Here is a 19,882-nt window from a genome sequence, read left to right on the forward strand (position 1 = left end):
TGTCTTTTTTTTCTCTCTCTTTTCTGCATTTTTTTTTAAATTCTTTTACTCTAGAAAAACTAAATCAATTTGCAGTTATGCGCTTTTCATCCATTGTTGTTGTCACAACAGCGATCTGCTTCGCAGCTACTACTACAACTAGTGTCGTCCGTGCAGTTCCTATTCCAGCCGAGGACAGTCCAGATCCACCAAGGGTTTTTCCAAAGGGCGCTCCAACACCAAATCTCAGTGCTGTTGTTCCAGACAGTCAAGGATACGCCGCAGATGGCTCAAAGAAACCATCCCCAGTACTTGGTAACAGCAAGATCACTTTACGACGAAAAAAGCGTGATGCCCCAAAGACAGCAGGACCGATTGGTACTGTTTTAGGCACAGTAACGCCCGTCGCTGGTGCCGCAACCAGTCCCGTTACTGGAATGACGACAGGCCCTGCCAAAGGCGCCACGATGGCGGTGACTGGTGTACAAAGTCTCCCTCCTGCAGGCCCAAGCGACCTTGATCTAGCAAAGAAAGTGGCCGAAGTTGAAGCCAATGGTCAAGCCATTGCTGGAAGCGGTGATGCTGCGCTTGGATCGGGACCACCAAAAAAGCAACCATAGAAACATTTTATCTTTTTCCACTTTATTCAATTGTATACGCTTTTTCTATTTCTTTCTTCTTTGTAAAAGAAAATAAATCATTCACTATCTAGTAATCTCTACTTACGTTATATACAAGCATTTAAAATTTGAGCGATCCTCAATATAGTAGCAGCTCTTAGCATCGGGTCAAAACCAAAAGCAAAACCATATGCTCGTACGTAGAATACGGTGCCAGTTCTTTTTTACGCTGTGTCATCAACAACAACGATATCACAGTACACAGGTTCAACTGCAAGAAGCCTAAACCAACTTGATATTGGAAGACGCATATTCGCTCAGATTATATCCAAGCCTAGCAATTGCATATAGACTTTAATCATCAGATATGTCCAAATAGAAGAGAAGGGAGACTTGTTTTTGAAAAGAATAACGATAAATCACTTTGCTTTACAGGTCGTGTCAGCGGACGGGTAGCTAGTAAAGAGACGTAGGAGCTAGAATAGAAACGACAGAAGACAAGAATAAAGAAGGGAGTGGTGATGAAAGGAGGAGTGGGAGAGAGATGCATAAGTCGTATACATACTTTATCAGCACTACTGAGTTGACACGATAAAAGAGTAAGGAAGGAGATGTTGGGCAATTCTGATCTTTCTTTCTCTCTTCCCCCTCTCCCTTCCCTCTGGGTTACATTTCTTTCAACTTCAACCGTAGCCATCATATCACCATGCGCCTCTCGTCGATCATTGTCACCGTGGCAGCAACAGCTCTACTCTACTGTACAAGCACCCAAGCAATCCCTGTTCCGGGTGAGGACGAACCACGGCCGCCAGCCCAACTTATTAAAGGAGGTATTCCACCCCAGATGGATCTCACCGCTTTAGTGCCAGGAAGTAATAACCCCGGTCCTGGTGGTTCAGCAGCGCCGATTGTTGGAAAACTTGGAGTTTCACTGCGGCGACGGGGTCAGAACGACGACAACGTATCCAAGTAATAACCCACAACAACAACAGCACCACCACCACCAAAAAGCCCAGAAACATATATATTGTAACCTACGACCTTGATGTTGTGCATACCTACGAGTAGGAAACGTCGGTGATCACGATACATTCTACAGAAGGAGGGGGGAGCGGTTATTCGCTCGCAACACATCGTCCTCTTTTTGTACTTTTGTAATGCGTCTTTCTTTCTTTTTTTACTATCCAACAGATAGCTTTTATAATATATTTTCACGTTTTATTTCAACAACCAAGAGTAATGATTTGCAGCCTGTCATAAAAATAAGTACATGCCTCTGAGCGTTGTGAACGTGATTTTTGGAGTTTGAAAATGACTTGTCAAAAGCAAGATTTGAAACGAGAACCGGGACGCGGTTACACGACTCTCATACATTTTGTAACTACTTATCATGTCTCTCGAATCAGCCATTGAATATTTGCAATCCAAAACTGTTCCATCCGTTCAGCTTTCGCCACCAGCAAAGACGATTAACGATTTGCTGCTTGACGCCACCAATACTAAACACAATAAGAGACAAACACGCATCAGAAATGCTGAAGCACACGAACGTCAACTTTGGAACATGAGTGGAGACGATGCTGTACTTGGAAGGTACTTGTGCAATACTCTCTTCAGTTTAAATATGTTGTTCTTTCAAACGTATACATGGCTCATACATTTGGGCTCTTTTGTAATTCAACAATACTGTTTCGTCCAGACATCGTACTGCTTTAGATCGTGCAAACTTAGCGGGATCTGGTGGACCTCGAGACTTGGAACAACTGCTGGCAGCTGCCTCCAACTTGAATAAAGTGTGGTAATGTTCTCTCTTTTCCAAAAATTCATACAGACCAGACATAATCGCTCACATATGTCTTTGCATAGCAATATAGCGGATATTGAAGATATAATTGAACGACTTCGACAAGAGCAGGATACTCATCAGACTGACCTGGACTATTTGACCACGACTTTCAATGAGGTATTTCCTGTTTATTACCACTCTTTGCCTATCCTCCCCTCTATCCCTATGGAATATTAAAATGCTTGTCGAAAATTAGAACAAAATTGAGATGGAAAGGCTCAGAAAGCTTGCAGCGAAAAGAAAAAGCGATAAACAACATGATCCAATGGAGATTGATCCTGTACCAGATCAGGTAAATATAAATCGGAATAACAGCTAATAAGAGTGTGAAAAGAAAACTTAACGTTTATTTAAAAAGAAATCCGCTCAAGAAGCAGAGCGACAAGCTCAACTGGAGAATGTAAGTTGTTTTATACTCTATCAAAGTGTGAAACAAAACTCACACAGACATTGTATCTACAGGAGCTGAAGGAACTGGAATCCAGTATCGCTCGAAGGAAAGAAGAACTCGAGCAAGCATCAGGTACCTGAAGCACATAGTGAGAAGGAGCGAAAAACGATAGGATTGGTGATGCATATTCGGGGAATGAACACAAAAAATCATACTAGAGGAACTACGTCGCTATCAAGAACTGAAAGTACCAAGGCAAGAACAACCTGCGATATCGACCCCGGTGCCTCCTTCACCTGTGCAGGTTACAAATGACTCATCGTCCAACCTACAATTGTCCCTTCAGGAAATTTTAAAAGATCCATCTGCTAGCACTACAGATAAACTCAGGTAAAGGAGTGGGTTGGGGGGGGGGAAGATTAAATAAAGCACAAATGCACAGGAAGGATAGTGATACGTTGAGGGGGAGAGAGAGAGGGAAAATTGCAGACAAAGAACTCGTACTTATAGTAAAACAACAACAACAACTATAATTACTGCATGCAGCATGGTTCGGCGAGAACTTTTACGAAATATCATGGCAAATACCGATACAACAGGCATGGCCAAGGTTATGGCCAAGGTTATCCAACTTTTAGAAGCCGAGCCAAGTCATCGAATACTACTGAATGACCTAAAGCAAAAGGCTACGGACTATGCTAACGGATTTGACTTGAACAACAGCGCAGGATCCCAAGCAATCTATAAATTGAACGCGTACAAGCTCGTCATTATTGATCGAACGCAAGAGCAAGCCTTTGTCCAATTGACATAGCGGTCTTCCTTTAGTTCCATCACGACGAGGAGCAGGAGAATGAAGGGGGTCAGTGTGATTCAACGATGGACTTCATGGCCTTTTTTTCCTTCCCGTCTTCGCCGTCCCCCCCATCCTCACCGCCTCCCTTCTTCATGCTTCCTCTCCGTCTTCTCCTAGACTGGGCGCGCAGCATTTATAGAGGAAGCTATAATGCTTCTCTCTAATGTATAATCAAAACGAATGCAAGTTCTAAATAGGAGTAGTAGTAAACGAAATCTCTCTCTCTTTCTCCCTGTAGAAAAAAAGGTTGTAAATAAAACATATAAATATCATAACACTGCCGCTTATTATGACGACACGATTTCAAACATGCAATTCTTCACCGTCGTCACTGCTATCGCCACACTCTGTCTTGCCGCTGCCGTGACACAAGCATTTCCCAACAATGAGCAACTACTGGTGAAGCGAGGAAGCCCCGAAGGCGAGAAAAAAGGTGGTTCTCCGGCAGGTCCAGTCAACTTCAACATTAACGCTGCTCAGCCAGCAAGGCAATTCTTAAACAGCTTCGGGCCACCAGCAGATGATGACTAAACTGGATTCTTTTCCCCTTCAAAAATCATCATATCTAAATACCTTTTACCATCTCCAAACCTAATTTTTGTTGTTAATATACTCTTGTTATCCCCACATTCAATATATCACATACGCTATCTTTCTTCTCGCCTTTCTTGGCTTCTGTTTTGTTTTCTACAATTATACATCTCGCGAATCTTATTATCTTGTTTGTGCGAAGCAATAATCGAATACACTGGTAACTCATCCCCGCGTACATAGCATGGTTGCACTATGGCATCACATATATACTTTACTCGTTTATTGCTGAAGATAAGGGCTGTAGGCGTGTAGAACCGTAGTGATCCCAAACAGTTACTGTGTGGTGAGATATATCATACTGTACATACAAGTCTGTTTGTATCTTTCGAATCTCTATTTGTCACCTTCATACATGTATGTCCATGTCGATATACCTTGTTTGTCTCTTTTAGATTGTATATGAAATACTGACACAAAGCAACGAGCAGAAAGAGAAGAGTCATGGACACAATCGATCAATCGCAAGAGGGAAGACCGTCTCCCAGTTACACTGCCCTGTAAACATTACAGCAAGCTACGACTAAAGGACGATATATGTGTTCAATGAAAGCAAAACTGGTCTTGTTTTGCATAGTAAGTGACTCCACTATGTTATTCATAGGATACAAGAAATAAAAAAGCCCGGGATCCCCGTTGTTTTCTCATAGTGTATATAAGCATAGTGTAATAATAGAGAAAGAGAGAAAACAGGGCGATTGGGAAGAAGGGAGTGGTTGTTTATATAAGAAAAAAATATAGTAGAAACAAACAAGAGCATTTTTTTAAAAAAGTTTGGGTAATTCAAGGCTTGTTTACATATTGGCGCATTCGATCCAATTCTCGATGGACTTCTTTCCTACTAATAGCCGATCGTCGCACTGTGCTGTCTTCTGCAGTAGTTGCTGGTAAAGATGCACCAGGAGATGTGGCAGTAGGCGATCCCCCGCCAGAGGATGCTTTCCGTAAGAGCAACGATTGGAAAAAGTTGGCAATGACTTGATTTGAAGCGCCGTCGGTTCCTGCAGGGAAACCGGCCGCTGCACCTGTACCTACAGAATCCATGGGTGTTTGCATTGTATCGACGTGCGGTGGCAATGGCTAAAATATACATTCAGAAAAAAATAGAGTACGTTAGATTGATGAAAAGAAAAGATCAGATCAGAAAATGACTTACCCGTGTACCCTGTCGCTCAGTTGCAGGTTCCTTTTTCGTATAGAAGAGAAAAATAACATTTATGCATTAATGAATCATGCATCCTATGCGCCATGAATCTTTTGTAGAGATCAATGAAATCAAACCTTTTGTCGTGTTGCTCTGCTACTGTCATCCTCTTCAACTAAATCAATGGTTGCTTGCGACATATCAATGGGACCAATGACGCTTGGCCGTGAGCCTGTTGCTCCATTACGTGCTTTATTGGCACCATCGGGTCGTCGAAGTGGCCGTAACGTTTCATAATGACGTTCAAAGAACACTTGCTCGTCCTCACAAGTGACAGGTGGGGAAATATTCAAAGGCTGCTCCTCAGCCTCTGGATCTGGTATCGCTTCTTCATATACTCCTCTTGCACCATGTGCTCCTGGATCTTGTCGGTCCATAATAGCTTCAATGTCGGCATCCCATCCTTGATGGACTCCTTCACAGTCAAATCCTTCTCGCAGTACTCGGATCTTGCCCCACGAGTCCCATCCAGAAGGGACCATAACTGAATCTCGTTCAACAACTTGAGCCTTGATAGTGAATGGGAATGCTTTGGTCGCTGTGGTGAGTAGGCGATGGAGAATATATTGGCGTAGATTATGGAAGGTATAAGGGTGCAATGTGGATGTATAGAACAGGGCAGCGCCATCTAAGAGTTTTTTGTTTGGAATATCATTGCGCATATTAGCGTACATGTACATATATAAACACTATTTCGAATATGCTCTTTCACTTTTTGAATAGTGTGGTCCCCTGTGAAGCGACGACTTACATTTCATGCAGACACATCGCAGCGTTTGTTGTATAAAATCAAACTGTTCTTCTTTATAGTCTTGGGATTGTTCCAGCATGTTGAGCGCATCACTCTGTACACACACATGTAACCGATATGAGTTCGTGTAACGCTTTAGATAGGGTTTTCCTCAGTCTCAAACTCGATCTCTACTTTTACTTTACCTTGCAGCAGACAATCACTATAGGAACGCCCAAGTTGGTTGATAAGCAGCCTTGAGTTAATGGCAAGGTAACCTGATCTGCTGCTGTTGTGGTGGTAACTAAAGGTGTCGATACTGTTGATACAAAGTTCGTAGGTGTGGATGGAACTGAGCTCGTGGAATTGGATGCTGCCATCGTGTAGCCGTTAACCATGTTGGAAGAAGGTTCCGAGTATGTTTGCAGATAATGCTCCACTGCACATGTCAAAATATCGGCCAGCATCAGTACGAAAAGCAAAAAGCTTGCTGACGCTTCTCTTATTTCTTCCAGCCTATCCACTGTGGATTTCTAACATATCATACCTTTTTCTCGTAATTCATCAACAACGGCTTTTCCTTTACTCCATGATTCGCCTGCACAGCCTTCTTTACAGATTTCATCAATCACGTGCTGCAAGACATCAATCCAACGTTGAAATGATTCTAAAAACTTCCAGGGTCGGGTCCAGTCGATCGCAATGATCACAAGTGCATCCGCAAGCGTTTCGGAACTGAGGGCAAACTTCAATAATGGAAGATACTCTGGAGCAGAGAGACCAAGCTGATACATGCCAAGTCGAGCAATAGCTATTTCATATATGGATGTATAGGTAAGTGGATTCATACCTATAGGCGCCTTATATACATATGCACTCCTTTGCAGGTACCTTCATTTTCCTCGTCCTGTATATCAGTGAACGTATAGCCCAAAGCAAGCGTATTGGTCACGTCTTCATCGAGATTATCGACAGGCACATGAGCATAATTGGATGGATTTACACCAAACGATGTTCCTGTAGCGACATCATCACCGTCGACTTTGGGAGCATCCGGTCCCGGATCATGCTTTAGGTAGTGAATAAGTGTTGATTTTCCGCAACTTGAATCACCTATATATAGATTATTCACCCATTATTGTTTTGTCTAATACCTCTCACCTTTTTTTAGCTTTCTCCCATTCTCACTTTGTAGTTAATCATAACAAGAATAGTTACCCAAGATAAGAACATTTTTGGTTGGAACCATCTTTGAGGATGCCACGCCCTTCAGAATGCCAGACCATATTTCATCCTTTTCAGGACCATTGGTCTGAACAGCGGTGCCTGTGACGGAATTGGTGGATTGACTTGCTGTAGGTACGGCTGCTGGCGACAAAGACATTCCGTTTGCTAAGGAAACCGTCATTATAGTGGGGGTGCGCAAACAAACACTCTGTTTTTTTTCCTAGTTCCAAAAGAGAAATAGAAAGTAACCGGGCACACTCTAAATATGCGAAACCATCCCATCCATCCCACATTCACAGGTCCGGTCGGAGTTGATACGTCTAGGAGCCTCATTAACACAGTAGAAACATTTGACGCGATATGTTGTGCATTCAGATAGTAGATGGAAAAAGTCGCGCGCAAGGAGTAACTCTGACATTTAAAGAAACGGTATCTCAAAGGATCAAAGAACGAGTCTAAGCGCACTCTTCTATTGATGAACGAGTAACATCCTATATTTTATTTTGATATGAACGATTCTAAATTTGATGATCGCAGCGGATAATGCCTTCTTCAAGACGCCTCCAAGCTTATCTACTATCACTCAAAGTCTTTGGAAAGCTTTGACAGCAGTGTCATTTCTGCTTTCCTACTTGAGACATCCAGAGATTGAGATTCGTTGTTTTCTTTTGTATGACACTCTGTCTCCTCCATTTCCACCAGGACTGAGCATATTATTAATAGCTGAAAGGATGATGGAGACAGTCGCTAAAGAATCATACAAAAACAGAGTGACGCCAAGCGGGAAAGATCTACATTGGAAGAGCAACAACCACCAGCAAAGCGGCAGTGTTTGCATAGTGATGCTACAACATCTCATCAAAGCCCGCCACCGCATATATCAAAAAAGGAAGCAATACATTGCAGCTGGAACTTGAACCATGTTGAAAACGGATCCATCACAATGAGCCACAAAGGACGTATACGGATGTCACGACAGAATATTCAGCAGATGCGGATTCTGTTGGACCGTGAGATGAAAGCTTCACCGCAGCAAGAGCATCAGGACCAGCAACAGGACCAGCAGCTACAACAACAGCAGCAGCAATATATTGATCTTGAAACGCTTACAGTCAAGGACCTAAAACTACCCAAGCCATTTACAATCACACACGAACAGATCCGTGAAGCGACGGAAACAACAAAATTCATGGTGAGGCAGGAGAACCGGCTGAAGAAGGTATGTTTATGTAAAATTGTTGTACGCATACGTGACAGTTTACATACTTAGCTTATCTTGCTTTAATGTTTATGAACAACTTTGATACACAGCCTGAGAATTAAGAAGTGCGGAATGCTCTCCACGACTTACAACAAAACTGCTTCGTTGGCATCTGCGATCCAGTGGAATCCTTCAAAAGGCAAAAAGTCAGGCTACAGCATGTCGACGTTCTACGCAAGTTTTATTATTCCAACGCTGCCCTCAATGAACACCGTCACCGCGAAATTGCTACAAGTCGTCTTTATACGCAACTTGCGACAAAGGAACGCCAATACGTCAGAAGCATAACTTCCAAAAAGCTAGGAATCCCACCCAAGAACCTGCGTCCTGTCATGTGTGTTGGCCTTGCCGGCACAGGCGTACGCTCCCATCTACGTGGGCGACCTCGGCGCGGCGGCCGCAAGATGCGCAATGAACATAGAATTTGTTGTCGCAGGATGAATATCGAACTAGTCAAACCTGTCTCTTCTGCTTTTGTCCACTGGTGATGGCAACGGCAACCAAGGCTACAAAAAACGGTAAAATCAAGACAGTGAAGGTCCATGGCGCTCTCCAATGTGTCAACCCGGATTGCCCTGCGGTGCGTGTCGGGTACACTACCTTTAGTCGTGATTCTCTCTCGAGTACGGCCATGATCATCGCTGCTGTTACCCAGTTATTCTCCCCTACCAAATCACCTCTTCCCCCTTTCGATCCTACCAACCCAACACAAGCAAGTTTTACATTTTCACCTGCCTTTTTGCAGCATCCATCATATCATCTTTAGAAATGGTGCGCTTGTTGCTTCCATGGTTTTTCCTGGACCTGTTTATTGCGCGCTCCCCTTCTTCCCCCAAACATCGTTTGAGTGCCAATAAATTCATTGTGTCTCCAAAAAACCGTCCACCACGTAACGCGTTGCTTTTTTTCTTTTCATTTCCCTCTTTACTGCAAGATAATGTACAGACGTCGACTCGTGAAAAAGGTTAAGCCAGAATTCCCAAAGACCCTTGATGGTTTCGGCTACGTTCTCAAGGACAATGGCGAGATTCGAGACAAAGAGACTGGTGAGCATTTACTGTCCACTCGATGCAACCCGATACAAAGCTTCTTTTATAATTCAGAAAAAAACATTCAAAAAAAAAAAAACTGACAAATGTTCTAATAAAAGGTGAACATTACCAGTTTGACTACATTCCAAAGGATCGAAACTACAATGAGCTACGATACAAGGCCTTTATAGGTAAAAGTAGTCAATAAACAGGGTGCAGTGGCATCCTATATCCCAAGCATCAATAACCCCGGATGCTTTTTTTTCTGGATCTTTATAGACCTTGTGGGCGACCTGGTGGAAGAACGTCTGCAAGCTGAACCAATTGGCTTCAATAAGGTCACGATCCCTGTCGATGCTGATCCTTCAGAGGATCCTCATACCCACATTTTCATGACGTATGTTTCTATATAGACGAGAATGTGTGCACGCATGGGTGTGTTGGTTACATGGAGGGGTGTGTTACTGAACTCAAGTGTGACTGATGGGGAGTTGCATGGTTTATCACTAGTCCAAATGCCTTGACGGCACCCGACAGACTCCTCGTACTGATTCCAGGCAACAACACACGGTAAGACTCGCCCCTTCCATTTATGCACGATCTTCAGCAGTATTACTTGAAGCTTACATGCATTTGGCGGGAACCAACAACAGTATCGGTCAATGGACTCGACGAGCCATGTGTGATGATAACATCAACGTAAGCAAAAGGCGAGGCTTTTTTGTTGTTCTTTGGTCGGGCGTTTTGATTCACGTGGATTTATTCTTTCTCTGTATTTAGTCAGGTTCGATGATTGAAGTAGCAAAGTTGGCCAAGGAGCGAGGATATGAAACCATGATTCTGAATCCAAATGGCATCTTCTGGTACGATGGCAAAGCCAACGTAAGTAGCCCCATCAATCTCCTACACATTTATTTTCCCAAGATGCATATGCCAGAAATAGAAAGCGAGAAAGAATGATCGTCAATTTGTTATATGTTGTCAATTCTTTTAGGAAATGCCGCCCCTGACCCATATGAATTTCCTCATGTTGCCAGGTAAAAGCCATCGACACAACATGCATTCTTCTCTCTCCTGGGGATGAGAAAAGAGAGTCTTCTAGAATTCTAAATACGAGTCCATGTTTCTACCTTATTTTTGCAGAAAACGATGGACCGGAACAGCATTGCAGATACGTATTTGACCATTTTATCAGGTAACACGGCATTTGATTGCATTTTTTTTTCTCTTTCAAGAAACAGACAATAGCGTGGGCACCCTGCAGCAGCAGCAGCAGCAGCACATCGGACTCACATTGTACATGTACGCATCTCTTGATACAGCAAAGCAAAGGCCAAGAGAATCGTCGCAATGACCCTCGGTTGGGGTGGCTTCTGCTTGACTGAGCTACTGAACCAAAACTGTAAGTTACTCCAGATAGACAACCTTGTTAATATCATCATAAGCTTCGGCAGCAAGTTTTAGCGACAGTGAAGAAAAAAAAAATAGAGGAACATGGATGTAAAGTAACATTTATTTGTGTATAGTCGACTTTTTCAAAGAACGAGTGCAAGCTGTGGCAATGGCGGACAGTACCCATTCAAGCGACCTGGTTTCAAGCGATCGCGAGCGCATCTGGATACGCAATGTAAGTCGACGCAGTAGAATAAGCTGATAGTCGCGCACAGGACACTTTCCACTCCTCATATTAAGCACGCATGCAACTGAATTTAGCATGTACTGAATTGGTGTGCATCGACCAATGCTCGTGGAGAACCGGTCAAGGACACCCGGCTTGGATGCGACTGCATCTCTTCTGGTAAGAACAGAACATTTATCTATGAATTTCCTTTTCTTATTGCTATCCCGCCTCCTAATCGTTTTGTCTTTAATGGATCAGGTGATGAGCTGGCCGAGTTTACAGTGACACATTGCATACAAGACATGCTGCGTTTCATTGATACGAAGATGGGCGACTATATACCTGAGGAAGTGGACGATGAGATTATCCGCGAAGATGAGCAATTGGAAGTTGAAGAGGCCGAGCTGGAGGAGCACGTTAAGATAATCAACATTAGCTAAAGAAAACAAGACATCCAGTTTGCTGTCGTTTGTAGCTTTGTTTGTTTTTGTTGATGGTGCCTCTAATGAAATAACAGAAAAGCAACCTGCATCACACACAATACTGGCTGAGTAACTACGTTTGTTGTGGCAACAACAACATTGTCAAAGGCAAACAACATACTGTTGCTGCAAAGTGGATGACTCCCGCATGCATGCATGCATGTATGTACTTGTGCTTTGGAAGATGATGAATCGGTGGTGAGGGCAATGACATCCTTGTGATGGGTGCCATGGTGTCTCTTTTTACTTTTCCAACTGTCACAGACAACCGAGTGGACGTACAAACTGTTTGTTAGGATGTACATGCACACATCAAAAACGGTGTCCATGGGAAATTGTGCTACGCAAGCAGGGGTACACAAGCCATCATCGACGAGAAATGGTAGGACAAGAACAAGAAAAAAGGTTTGCTGGCGTTCATGTCATTGGGATCAATCAACTCGATCATTCCCCCCCTTCCCCCAAAAAAGATAATCTTATGCTCATCGAAAATCACTTGATGATTTCGAGCAAAAGAGATATAGATCGGGGCTTGGCTGTAGCAGCTCATCATCAGAAATCACAATGATATGGGCTTGCCTGGCTTGATTTATCGAGGGAGGAGCTTGCGATATAATCATAGTCTAGCAGAGCCATGGTTGATAGCACTGCATTGTAACAGCAGCAGCAGTAGATGTAAGGCAAGCTGTGCATCATCCGGTAGAATCACAATTATATACGCAGCTATAACGATAGACGGGTGCATGTTATGCATGTATGCTATAATGACCCGGTCTATACTCTTTTAGTCTAATGTACATTATTACTACAGCCAACCTTACAGTACACATGCATGTACAATGCAAGTATGACCACTTTTTTTTCTTTTCTTTTTTTTTTGCTGTGTGCATTGCTTCGCATGGCATTGCTATCAGCCATATGTAGCCCTTTCTTTATAGTGGATTACAGTTCCGCAAGGAGTGCTACTTAGTGTAGGAGTACTGTAACAACAATCTTTTTGTCTTCTTCTTTGAACAACCAACTACTCGGCAATATACATGAAATCATGTATATGCTATCATCGGATCAAAGTGCACATGCGTAATTAGTAGCTAGGAGGCGCCGTGCGGGAGCAACAGGAATCATCTCCAAAAAAAAAAAAAGTTAGATGAACAACAAAAAGTCATGTGCGAATAATAACCATTTGAAAGCCCTCCCGTATTTGCATACAAAAGATCTGTGGACGAAAAATCGTTTGGTTAGCGGTTTCTCTCACTCTCCAGCAATATTGGGAGAACAGGAGTTGTTGTTATCATTATGGTTTGCTGATCATCCAGAACAGCAGAGCTTAGTCGTAGTAGTAGTAGTAGTAGTAGTAGTAGTAACAGCAGTGGTAGCACTAGTACTAAATGGCAGTGAGAAAAACACCGAAAACCATCTGATGAGATAGCCTTTCTCGGCATCTTCCGGAGATGCGGTCCAAGTTGTCGTCGTCGTCGTCGTCGTCGTCGGTTTTCACTGTGCAGCGCTGCACTCGAGGGCGGGCAATCGTGATCTTGGGTGTGCAAGCCAAATGCACAGGGAAAGAGTGGCAAGGACGAGTCGCACATGTAGGCAACAAGAAAGACACGCACCACAACAAACAAAGTGGATGGGTTTTGTCTAGCCTGTCTTGCGCCCAATCAGTAAACACACACAAACTTGGCAGCTGTTTATTAAAAACAGGGCACTCACTCTTTTTTTCCTTTTCGTCTCTCTCTTCTCTTCTCTTTTCTTTTCTTCGCATTCTTTGCACCTTAAGAACCTTGGAGACTTCCTTTGTCGCTCCGGTGATCATCATTGCTCCCCTTTTTTCTTTGAATCGGAAAGCCAGTTGCCTTGACAACAAATCCGCAAGTTCTTTGTCGTATATACGCTCCAAGGTAACAGGTGTAGTAGTAGTAGTAGTAGTAGTACCAGAAATCGACCAGCAGCAGCAGCAGCAACGATGAGTAAATGACAGAGAAAAGACTGACCATGCTGCGCATTGCATAACCTTCGTGTAGTAGTCCCTGATCAGTACTGCAAACGGACTGCATTTGCTATTTTTATATAAACTCGCAGAGACAGCCCTTTTCCTTCTCCTTTGCTTTTCACTTTTCTTTTTTTAACGCATTGAAAATCGTACTTTTTTCCCACCAACATTAAAACAACAACAACAGCAACAACAATGCTTGAAGGAGTATACCAGAGCTTCGGGTACCCACCCAATGGTCCACCACACTTGCCTCCGCCGCCGCCGCCACAGGCACAACCTCCCTCAGCCTACTCAGACAACCCCGTAGAGCCGCAAGTGCAACCCTATGTCGGCTACCGTGATCCGTACAGCGCCTACCGTGGAACAAACAGCAGCAGCAGCAGCAGCAGCCACCATCCTGGTACCAATGGCAACAATAACAACAACAACAACAACAGCGGCGGCGGCTACTACGCGTATCATTCACCGACATCCTCATCCTCATCCGCAAACTACGAAGCTCCCAGCCCGATCTTTCCAGACCATCGATCAACGGCCGTCCATCCCAATTCCGACCCCAACAACTACTATGCATCTTCTTCCGCTGCTTCTACTGCACACTCGCCAACAGCATCGCCACCACCACCGACATCAGCGACAACAAACGGATGGCAAGTACGTCCTCCTCCTCCTCCTCCAACAACAACAACAGCACCTACGGGATATCCCTGGAGCATCTCTAGCCCACCTGCGCGCCCACACCCGTCTGCAGGGGGTGGTTTTATCGGAGCAAGAACGGGAGGTGACCTGGACATGAGCAACCAAGCAAGACATCATCATCACCATCATCACCACCATCCCATTTCCCCACCCGGCTTCGGCCCGCCCGCTTCGCTTGCACGACCCAAACTGACGACAACCGTTTGGGAAGATGAAGGCACCGTTTGCTACCAAGTAGATGCCAAAGGCATTTGTGTGGCGCGACGTGCAGGTAAAGACAGATAACATGAACAACAGCAGAATCAATTTCTGTCAATGCATGTACCCTCTTTTATTATCTTTTGCATGTGGGACTAAAGCAAACACCTGCATACTCTGTTTCTTATCCAAAAAAAAAAAGATAAGGAAATGATCAATGGCACCAAACTGCTCAACGTCGTCGGAATGTCCCGCGGCAAACGAGACGGTATCCTCAAGAACGAAAAAGATCGCGTTGTCATCAAGGTTGGCGCCATGCATCTCAAAGGTGTCTGGTACGTGAATTAGCATAGCCTATACGTTGGCAGATGCAACAATGCTGCGACACCGTAAGAACTTTCTGTTAAATCCTTAATCATTGCCGTTGTCGTCTTTAGGATTACGTTACGACGTGCGAAATATCTGGCGACCAAGTTCCGAATTTGCGACTTGCTCTATCCGTTGTTTGAGGACGATCCTAAAAAGTATGTCTATGCAACGAGCCCTCCGGGTCATCCTGCTTCTGCTGCCGCTGCCGCCGCTGCTGCCGCCGCCATCGCTGCAGGTGTCTCATCGCCGCCAGCATCCGTAGCATCGTCGCGCCGAGCATCCTCATTACTTGACAACAGTCCGGATAGCCTCTCTAGTGGTATTCGATCCTCTTCATTCAATGACAATACCAAACGGAGCTCACTTCCGTCCATGAGTGCATTGGATCAAGGTATGTATTCAACACACTACATGTTGTAGACCGATCATAAGGAAGAAGAAAAAATACCTTGCAATGCACATCGCTTCACTCCTCCTTTTTCCCTCTGTCTCTCTATCTCTCCAAACTCTCCTTTTCTTTCTTTGTACATACTAATAAGACATGATTTTTAATAGTGACATCCCGTCTTTCACCGCCACATCAACTATCCGCTTCTGCAGGTATGTGTATGTTTTATTTACATAATAACTCAGAAAGATTCATTGTTTATACTCACACACACACGCACGCACTCGCTCCATGTAAAAAACACATGATAGATCCTTCATCATTGGGCGATACTGATCAGCAGTCATCCTCATCGCCGACATTGCCAGAACCCAACTCCACTGCTACTGCTACACCTTCCTCGCACAACACTAACAACGGCAGCTACAATGGTCTAAATTACTATTATCATCATCAATACGATTATTCGCGCTCGCCAGCTCCAACATCGTCCTCAGCACCTTCACTCTATCGATTCTTTCCTGATGAATCCTCAGCTGCCAAAGGAACTAAAGATGACAGGCGAATCCCCCAATGTGCTGAACGCGGCATCCCAGATAAATCATCAGGTATACTTTTGTTTGATTCTACACGCGTGAAGACTTGAACATTTTCTTCCCCCTTTGCCTCTACTCTGCCTTCTCTGGATTCAATGGGTCTGCTATACGGCACAGTTGGGATATCTAAAAGAAAGACGCGCCCACATATCAAACCACTGCTTTTTCAAAGAGAATCTCTGATCTAATTCTTATTTTCCCAATCGATCCTTTTATAGACATAACTGCATAGTTGTCCTTAACCCCACCAGTCCCTCAAAACAAAATGAAATTTTTTCTCTCTCTTTCGAAATATTTCATCATGTATGTACCTCCATTCGACGACGACGACGACGACAATGACGACGAAATATCAAAGCTGGTTCTAGTCTTCTTTCTTTCGGACGACGAACGATAAAAAAAACGGCTTCCCACGCATATAATAAACACATACACAAACATAGTCTTTGAACTCTTAGTATTAACCTGTCGGCTCTTCTTTCTGTTTACACACTCACCTTTTCACATAACGTTTATACATATCTCACATTCCCCGCGCCCGACCCGCATAACCCTCTCTTATTTCTCTTTTTTCCATGATCTGTCTCTTGCATTTGCATTTGAAAAAAACCAGTTGCATGAATAATAACAAGAACGATTTGCAAGTTTAGATTTTTTTGTCAAGTCTAATGTGTCGTGTGCTTATCCATGTTATCGTGCCTCCCAATAGGCGACCATCCGTACCTTAGGATCTTTACCGTATACGGTGTTGTATTCTGACTGAAATCGTACATTATTGCTACTATTTGGACTCTATAGTCAGCAAAATTGGAATTTTAAACTATTCACAGGAAGGTGACGTGGAGAGGTAGAACAAGACGGAAAAATATGGATGGGTATATACCTTTAGGCCGAGGGTGGAGAGCAGCAGCATCGGCGACGATGCCGGTAAATTCTATTTTTTTCAGTGTCAGTTATAATAGTAATGACACTGGCAGTAAGCACCTATATGAGTGTAATCCTTGCAGCTTCTTTTTTGAAAGGAGAAACTTGCATATTGTATATGCTCAAAAGATAATGCGCATTTATGTTGGACCATGTTGCTCCCTGATTATCGTATTTTATAAAGCGACGACGGCTGAGAAGTCGACCGAAACGGGTTAAAATGCAAGCATGACGGGGGATACATAGATTACATATGCTATCTCACATGATATTTTTTCTGTATGTATCTGCAGCGTATCTTACCAGTAACGGGTTGTTGTTGTTGTTGTTGAAGCAGGAGGGGATGGCCATGATCATAAAAAGCATGTGGATGCACGCGCGATTCACTCGTCGAATGACTGAGATTTGCATCCAAACAACGCAACTCAACCACCAAACAACACTGCATGCATAAGTACACTAAATCATACATGCATTGACACACGATGCTGTTGTTGTTCTTAGCATCACAACAACATTGAAGCTCAGATCAACTCTTCGATGTTATGTAGCAGGACATCCAACAGTTTTGACCTAGAACTTGAAAAGCGGCATGACATACTGGCCTTTTTGAGACTTTACAGAGTCTTGGGAGGTCTTTTTAGGTGTCCGAAAGGCCACAAACGGCAGCAAAACGACAATTTGTGTCCTCGGATGGATACACAAACAGTAATCTGTGATCTGGGATGGTATAGGCTGAAATAGAGCGATACTGTCTTCAAAAAAAGATACTAGCATAAATCTCGTTATTGAAGTTAGATTGCTGTGCCAAACAAAACCATACTCTATTTCTTCCTACTGCATAGTATATACGGACAAATAAGCTTAATACAATGTGGGCTAATGTTTTTGTGTTTATAATGCAGTAGTACATGGAGATTGGATTGTTTGCCAGAGATGATTGCTCTCTTTGGTAAACCACGAAGCCGCTAATACCACATACAGTAACAACAACAAAGCCCGGAAGTTTCCATTAAAAGCATGATACTGTACGCCGCGTGTCTCATCCGCTTGCATATTTTTTCTTACCTCCATGTTACTTCACATAAATTTACTTTTTCGGATAATACATACACCAGTAGATACGTATTTGACAAATATGGTGATAGCCCTCTACGAGTCATGCTTACTTGTTGCGTGGTCACAAACATGTCAAAGTCAATTAGTACTACCTATATAAGCAAAACATTTTTTCTGTACATTACTACGTAATACCATTTTGGTGATTAAGGTGAAAAATCTCCCTACATTATTAATGTTAGCAGCAATTACTATTTGTGCTTGATGTATTGTCTAATGTGTATAGAAGATGTCTGTCTTTGGCAGAGGTACTAATAATGATTAGTGGGTGACCAAGAACAAGCTCTGTTACGAAAATGAAATACTTCGCTGTATAGCCATTCGATATCAGTTTATTATCGTATGTGGTACTTACTGACAAAGCGTGGGGGCGGTGCATAATGTATAGATTGGCTGGTGCATGCTACTGCGGGGCAAAGCAAAAGAAAAAAAAAACAAGTCCAGTCGTGCATTATTTATATCATCAAATGATCGCCACATTGTCAACAACAACGGGACATCAGCAGCAGAGAGCAGCAACGCTTAGACTTGTAACGTGAGCATACTTGTTGCTTTTTTTTTTAACGTGCATGTACTAATGTGTCTAACGGGGTTATAATTGGTGTTTTTTTGCTTGAAACTGTGGCTGAGCAGATTGCCTAGCATATGTATTGTGCTATACTATACACGCCATGGTTGTTGGATGGAACGGAATATATATCACAAGGAAGGACGATTTCAGATAATCGTATATTCGATGATCCATTAAGCTGCAATTTAAAATATCAACAAGAGTAAATGTGGCTATTTACGCGGACCCTTTTCATCAACCGTTCATGCTTACAAGGAACGTATAAAACTGTGCGCTGCTTGTCGCAGCATCGATTAAATGGAGGTTACTTATTCTTCAAAGAAAAAGAAATACTGCGTATATTTAAATAAAACTACTAGCATAAGTATTGTAAGGAATTAATACTGTTTCTAGGAAAACGATGTTCAAAAAGATAGGTTGGGAAGATACTATTTTTATGAGATCATTCTAGTGATGATACCTTGCATTCAGCACGTTTGCTGGCTTCATCATTTAAAGAGTATATACTCATATATTATAGGTACCACATACATGTACTTAATGATCAGATGAAGACTAAATAAAGTGACAATGGAGAGTGTTATGTGAAATTCACTTGCTGTCTTGAACATAAAAGGAGGTGTCATGACTATCGTAACACGCCTTTGACAGGGGACTATCACGGCCAGATAGGAAAGGCAACTTACACTTGTCATAATATGTACAGTGAAGTAGATAGGTATACACGAGAACGTGTTCCTCCCTTTTTATTCTCGATCTTCATCGGCTCTCGATCGCCTTGCATATCATATTTAGCATCTGTACCATTACATACATCTTTGAAATTGACAATAAAGAAACATATCCCAGGGAAGAACTGCTTCTGCTCCTGCTGCTGACCCCGCAGTGGATCTAGGAAAGCTATTATGAGTGGCTACAATACTTTAACACGTGTACATTACTTACTACATCTCCTGAATCAAGAATAAGCTATCGAAGGAAAAGAATTGCTTATTTTACTTCTATCTCGTGGCGCATAAACCGTTTTTACTTGTCTCAAGTGTGTGCTTGTAATACATGGACTATCGTCTGCAAGAAGGAATTTTGTATATACTATAAAAGGCTGGCTTCTACGATACGAATCTTTACTTGATCCGCATACATGACGCACATACGGGATTTTGTCACAATGTCAATAATAATA

The 19,882-nt window shown here is 43.0% G+C and overlaps 6 protein-coding genes across 6 annotated transcripts; 5 read left to right on the plus strand and 1 right to left on the minus strand.

The window, feature by feature from the left end:
- Nucleotides 1-42: 42 nt before the first annotated feature.
- On the plus strand, nt 43-599 carry BDB00DRAFT_929346 (uncharacterized protein; the record flags this gene model as incomplete). The annotated part of the gene is made up of 1 exon (XM_053128963.1): nt 43-599. Exon 1 carries the CDS (start codon nt 78-80, stop codon nt 597-599), a length of 522 nt encoding a protein of 173 aa, XP_052979141.1. The 5' UTR covers nt 43-77.
- A 1,350-nt stretch (nt 600-1,949) lies between these two features.
- Nucleotides 1,950-4,001, plus strand: BDB00DRAFT_825957 (uncharacterized protein). The gene is made up of 8 exons (XM_053123688.1): nt 1,950-2,192; nt 2,299-2,397; nt 2,466-2,562; nt 2,642-2,737; nt 2,804-2,845; nt 2,908-2,968; nt 3,055-3,226; nt 3,383-4,001. The coding sequence occupies exons 1-8, from the start codon at nt 1,990-1,992 to the stop codon at nt 3,648-3,650; spliced, it is 1,038 nt and encodes a 345-aa protein (XP_052979142.1). The 5' UTR covers nt 1,950-1,989; the 3' UTR covers nt 3,651-4,001.
- Nucleotides 4,002-4,223, plus strand: BDB00DRAFT_825961 (uncharacterized protein; the record flags this gene model as incomplete). Its single annotated transcript, XM_053123689.1, has 1 exon — nt 4,002-4,223. One exon carries the CDS (start codon nt 4,002-4,004, stop codon nt 4,221-4,223), a length of 222 nt encoding a protein of 73 aa, XP_052979143.1.
- An 843-nt stretch (nt 4,224-5,066) lies between these two features.
- BDB00DRAFT_872925 (dynein light intermediate chain-domain-containing protein) lies at nt 5,067-7,625 on the minus strand (the record flags this gene model as incomplete). The annotated part of the gene is made up of 8 exons (XM_053127019.1): nt 5,067-5,363; nt 5,440-5,469; nt 5,565-6,115; nt 6,239-6,332; nt 6,424-6,656; nt 6,765-7,028; nt 7,109-7,330; nt 7,436-7,625. The coding sequence occupies 8 exons, from the start codon at nt 7,623-7,625 to the stop codon at nt 5,067-5,069; spliced, it is 1,881 nt and encodes a 626-aa protein (XP_052979144.1).
- Nucleotides 7,626-9,642: 2,017 nt separating this feature from the next.
- Nucleotides 9,643-11,797, plus strand: BDB00DRAFT_764618 (Arb2 domain-containing protein; the record flags this gene model as incomplete). The annotated part of the gene is made up of 11 exons (XM_053119466.1): nt 9,643-9,751; nt 10,016-10,133; nt 10,247-10,306; nt 10,390-10,435; nt 10,517-10,618; nt 10,731-10,773; nt 10,880-10,931; nt 11,059-11,138; nt 11,263-11,363; nt 11,450-11,534; nt 11,616-11,797. 11 exons carry the CDS (start codon nt 9,643-9,645, stop codon nt 11,795-11,797), a joined length of 978 nt encoding a protein of 325 aa, XP_052979145.1.
- Nucleotides 11,798-14,627: 2,830 nt separating this feature from the next.
- On the plus strand, nt 14,628-15,521 carry BDB00DRAFT_764677 (transcription regulator HTH, apses-type DNA-binding domain-containing protein; the record flags this gene model as incomplete). The annotated part of the gene is made up of 3 exons (XM_053119470.1): nt 14,628-14,805; nt 14,935-15,067; nt 15,170-15,521. 3 exons carry the CDS (start codon nt 14,628-14,630, stop codon nt 15,519-15,521), a joined length of 663 nt encoding a protein of 220 aa, XP_052979146.1.
- Nucleotides 15,522-19,882: the final 4,361 nt, after the last annotated feature.

This window comes from Zychaea mexicana (assembly GCF_025766255.1).
Source record: "Zychaea mexicana strain RSA 1403 chromosome Unknown BDB00scaffold_42, whole genome shotgun sequence".
Taxonomy (NCBI): Eukaryota; Fungi; Mucoromycota; class Mucoromycetes; order Mucorales; family Lichtheimiaceae; genus Zychaea; species Zychaea mexicana.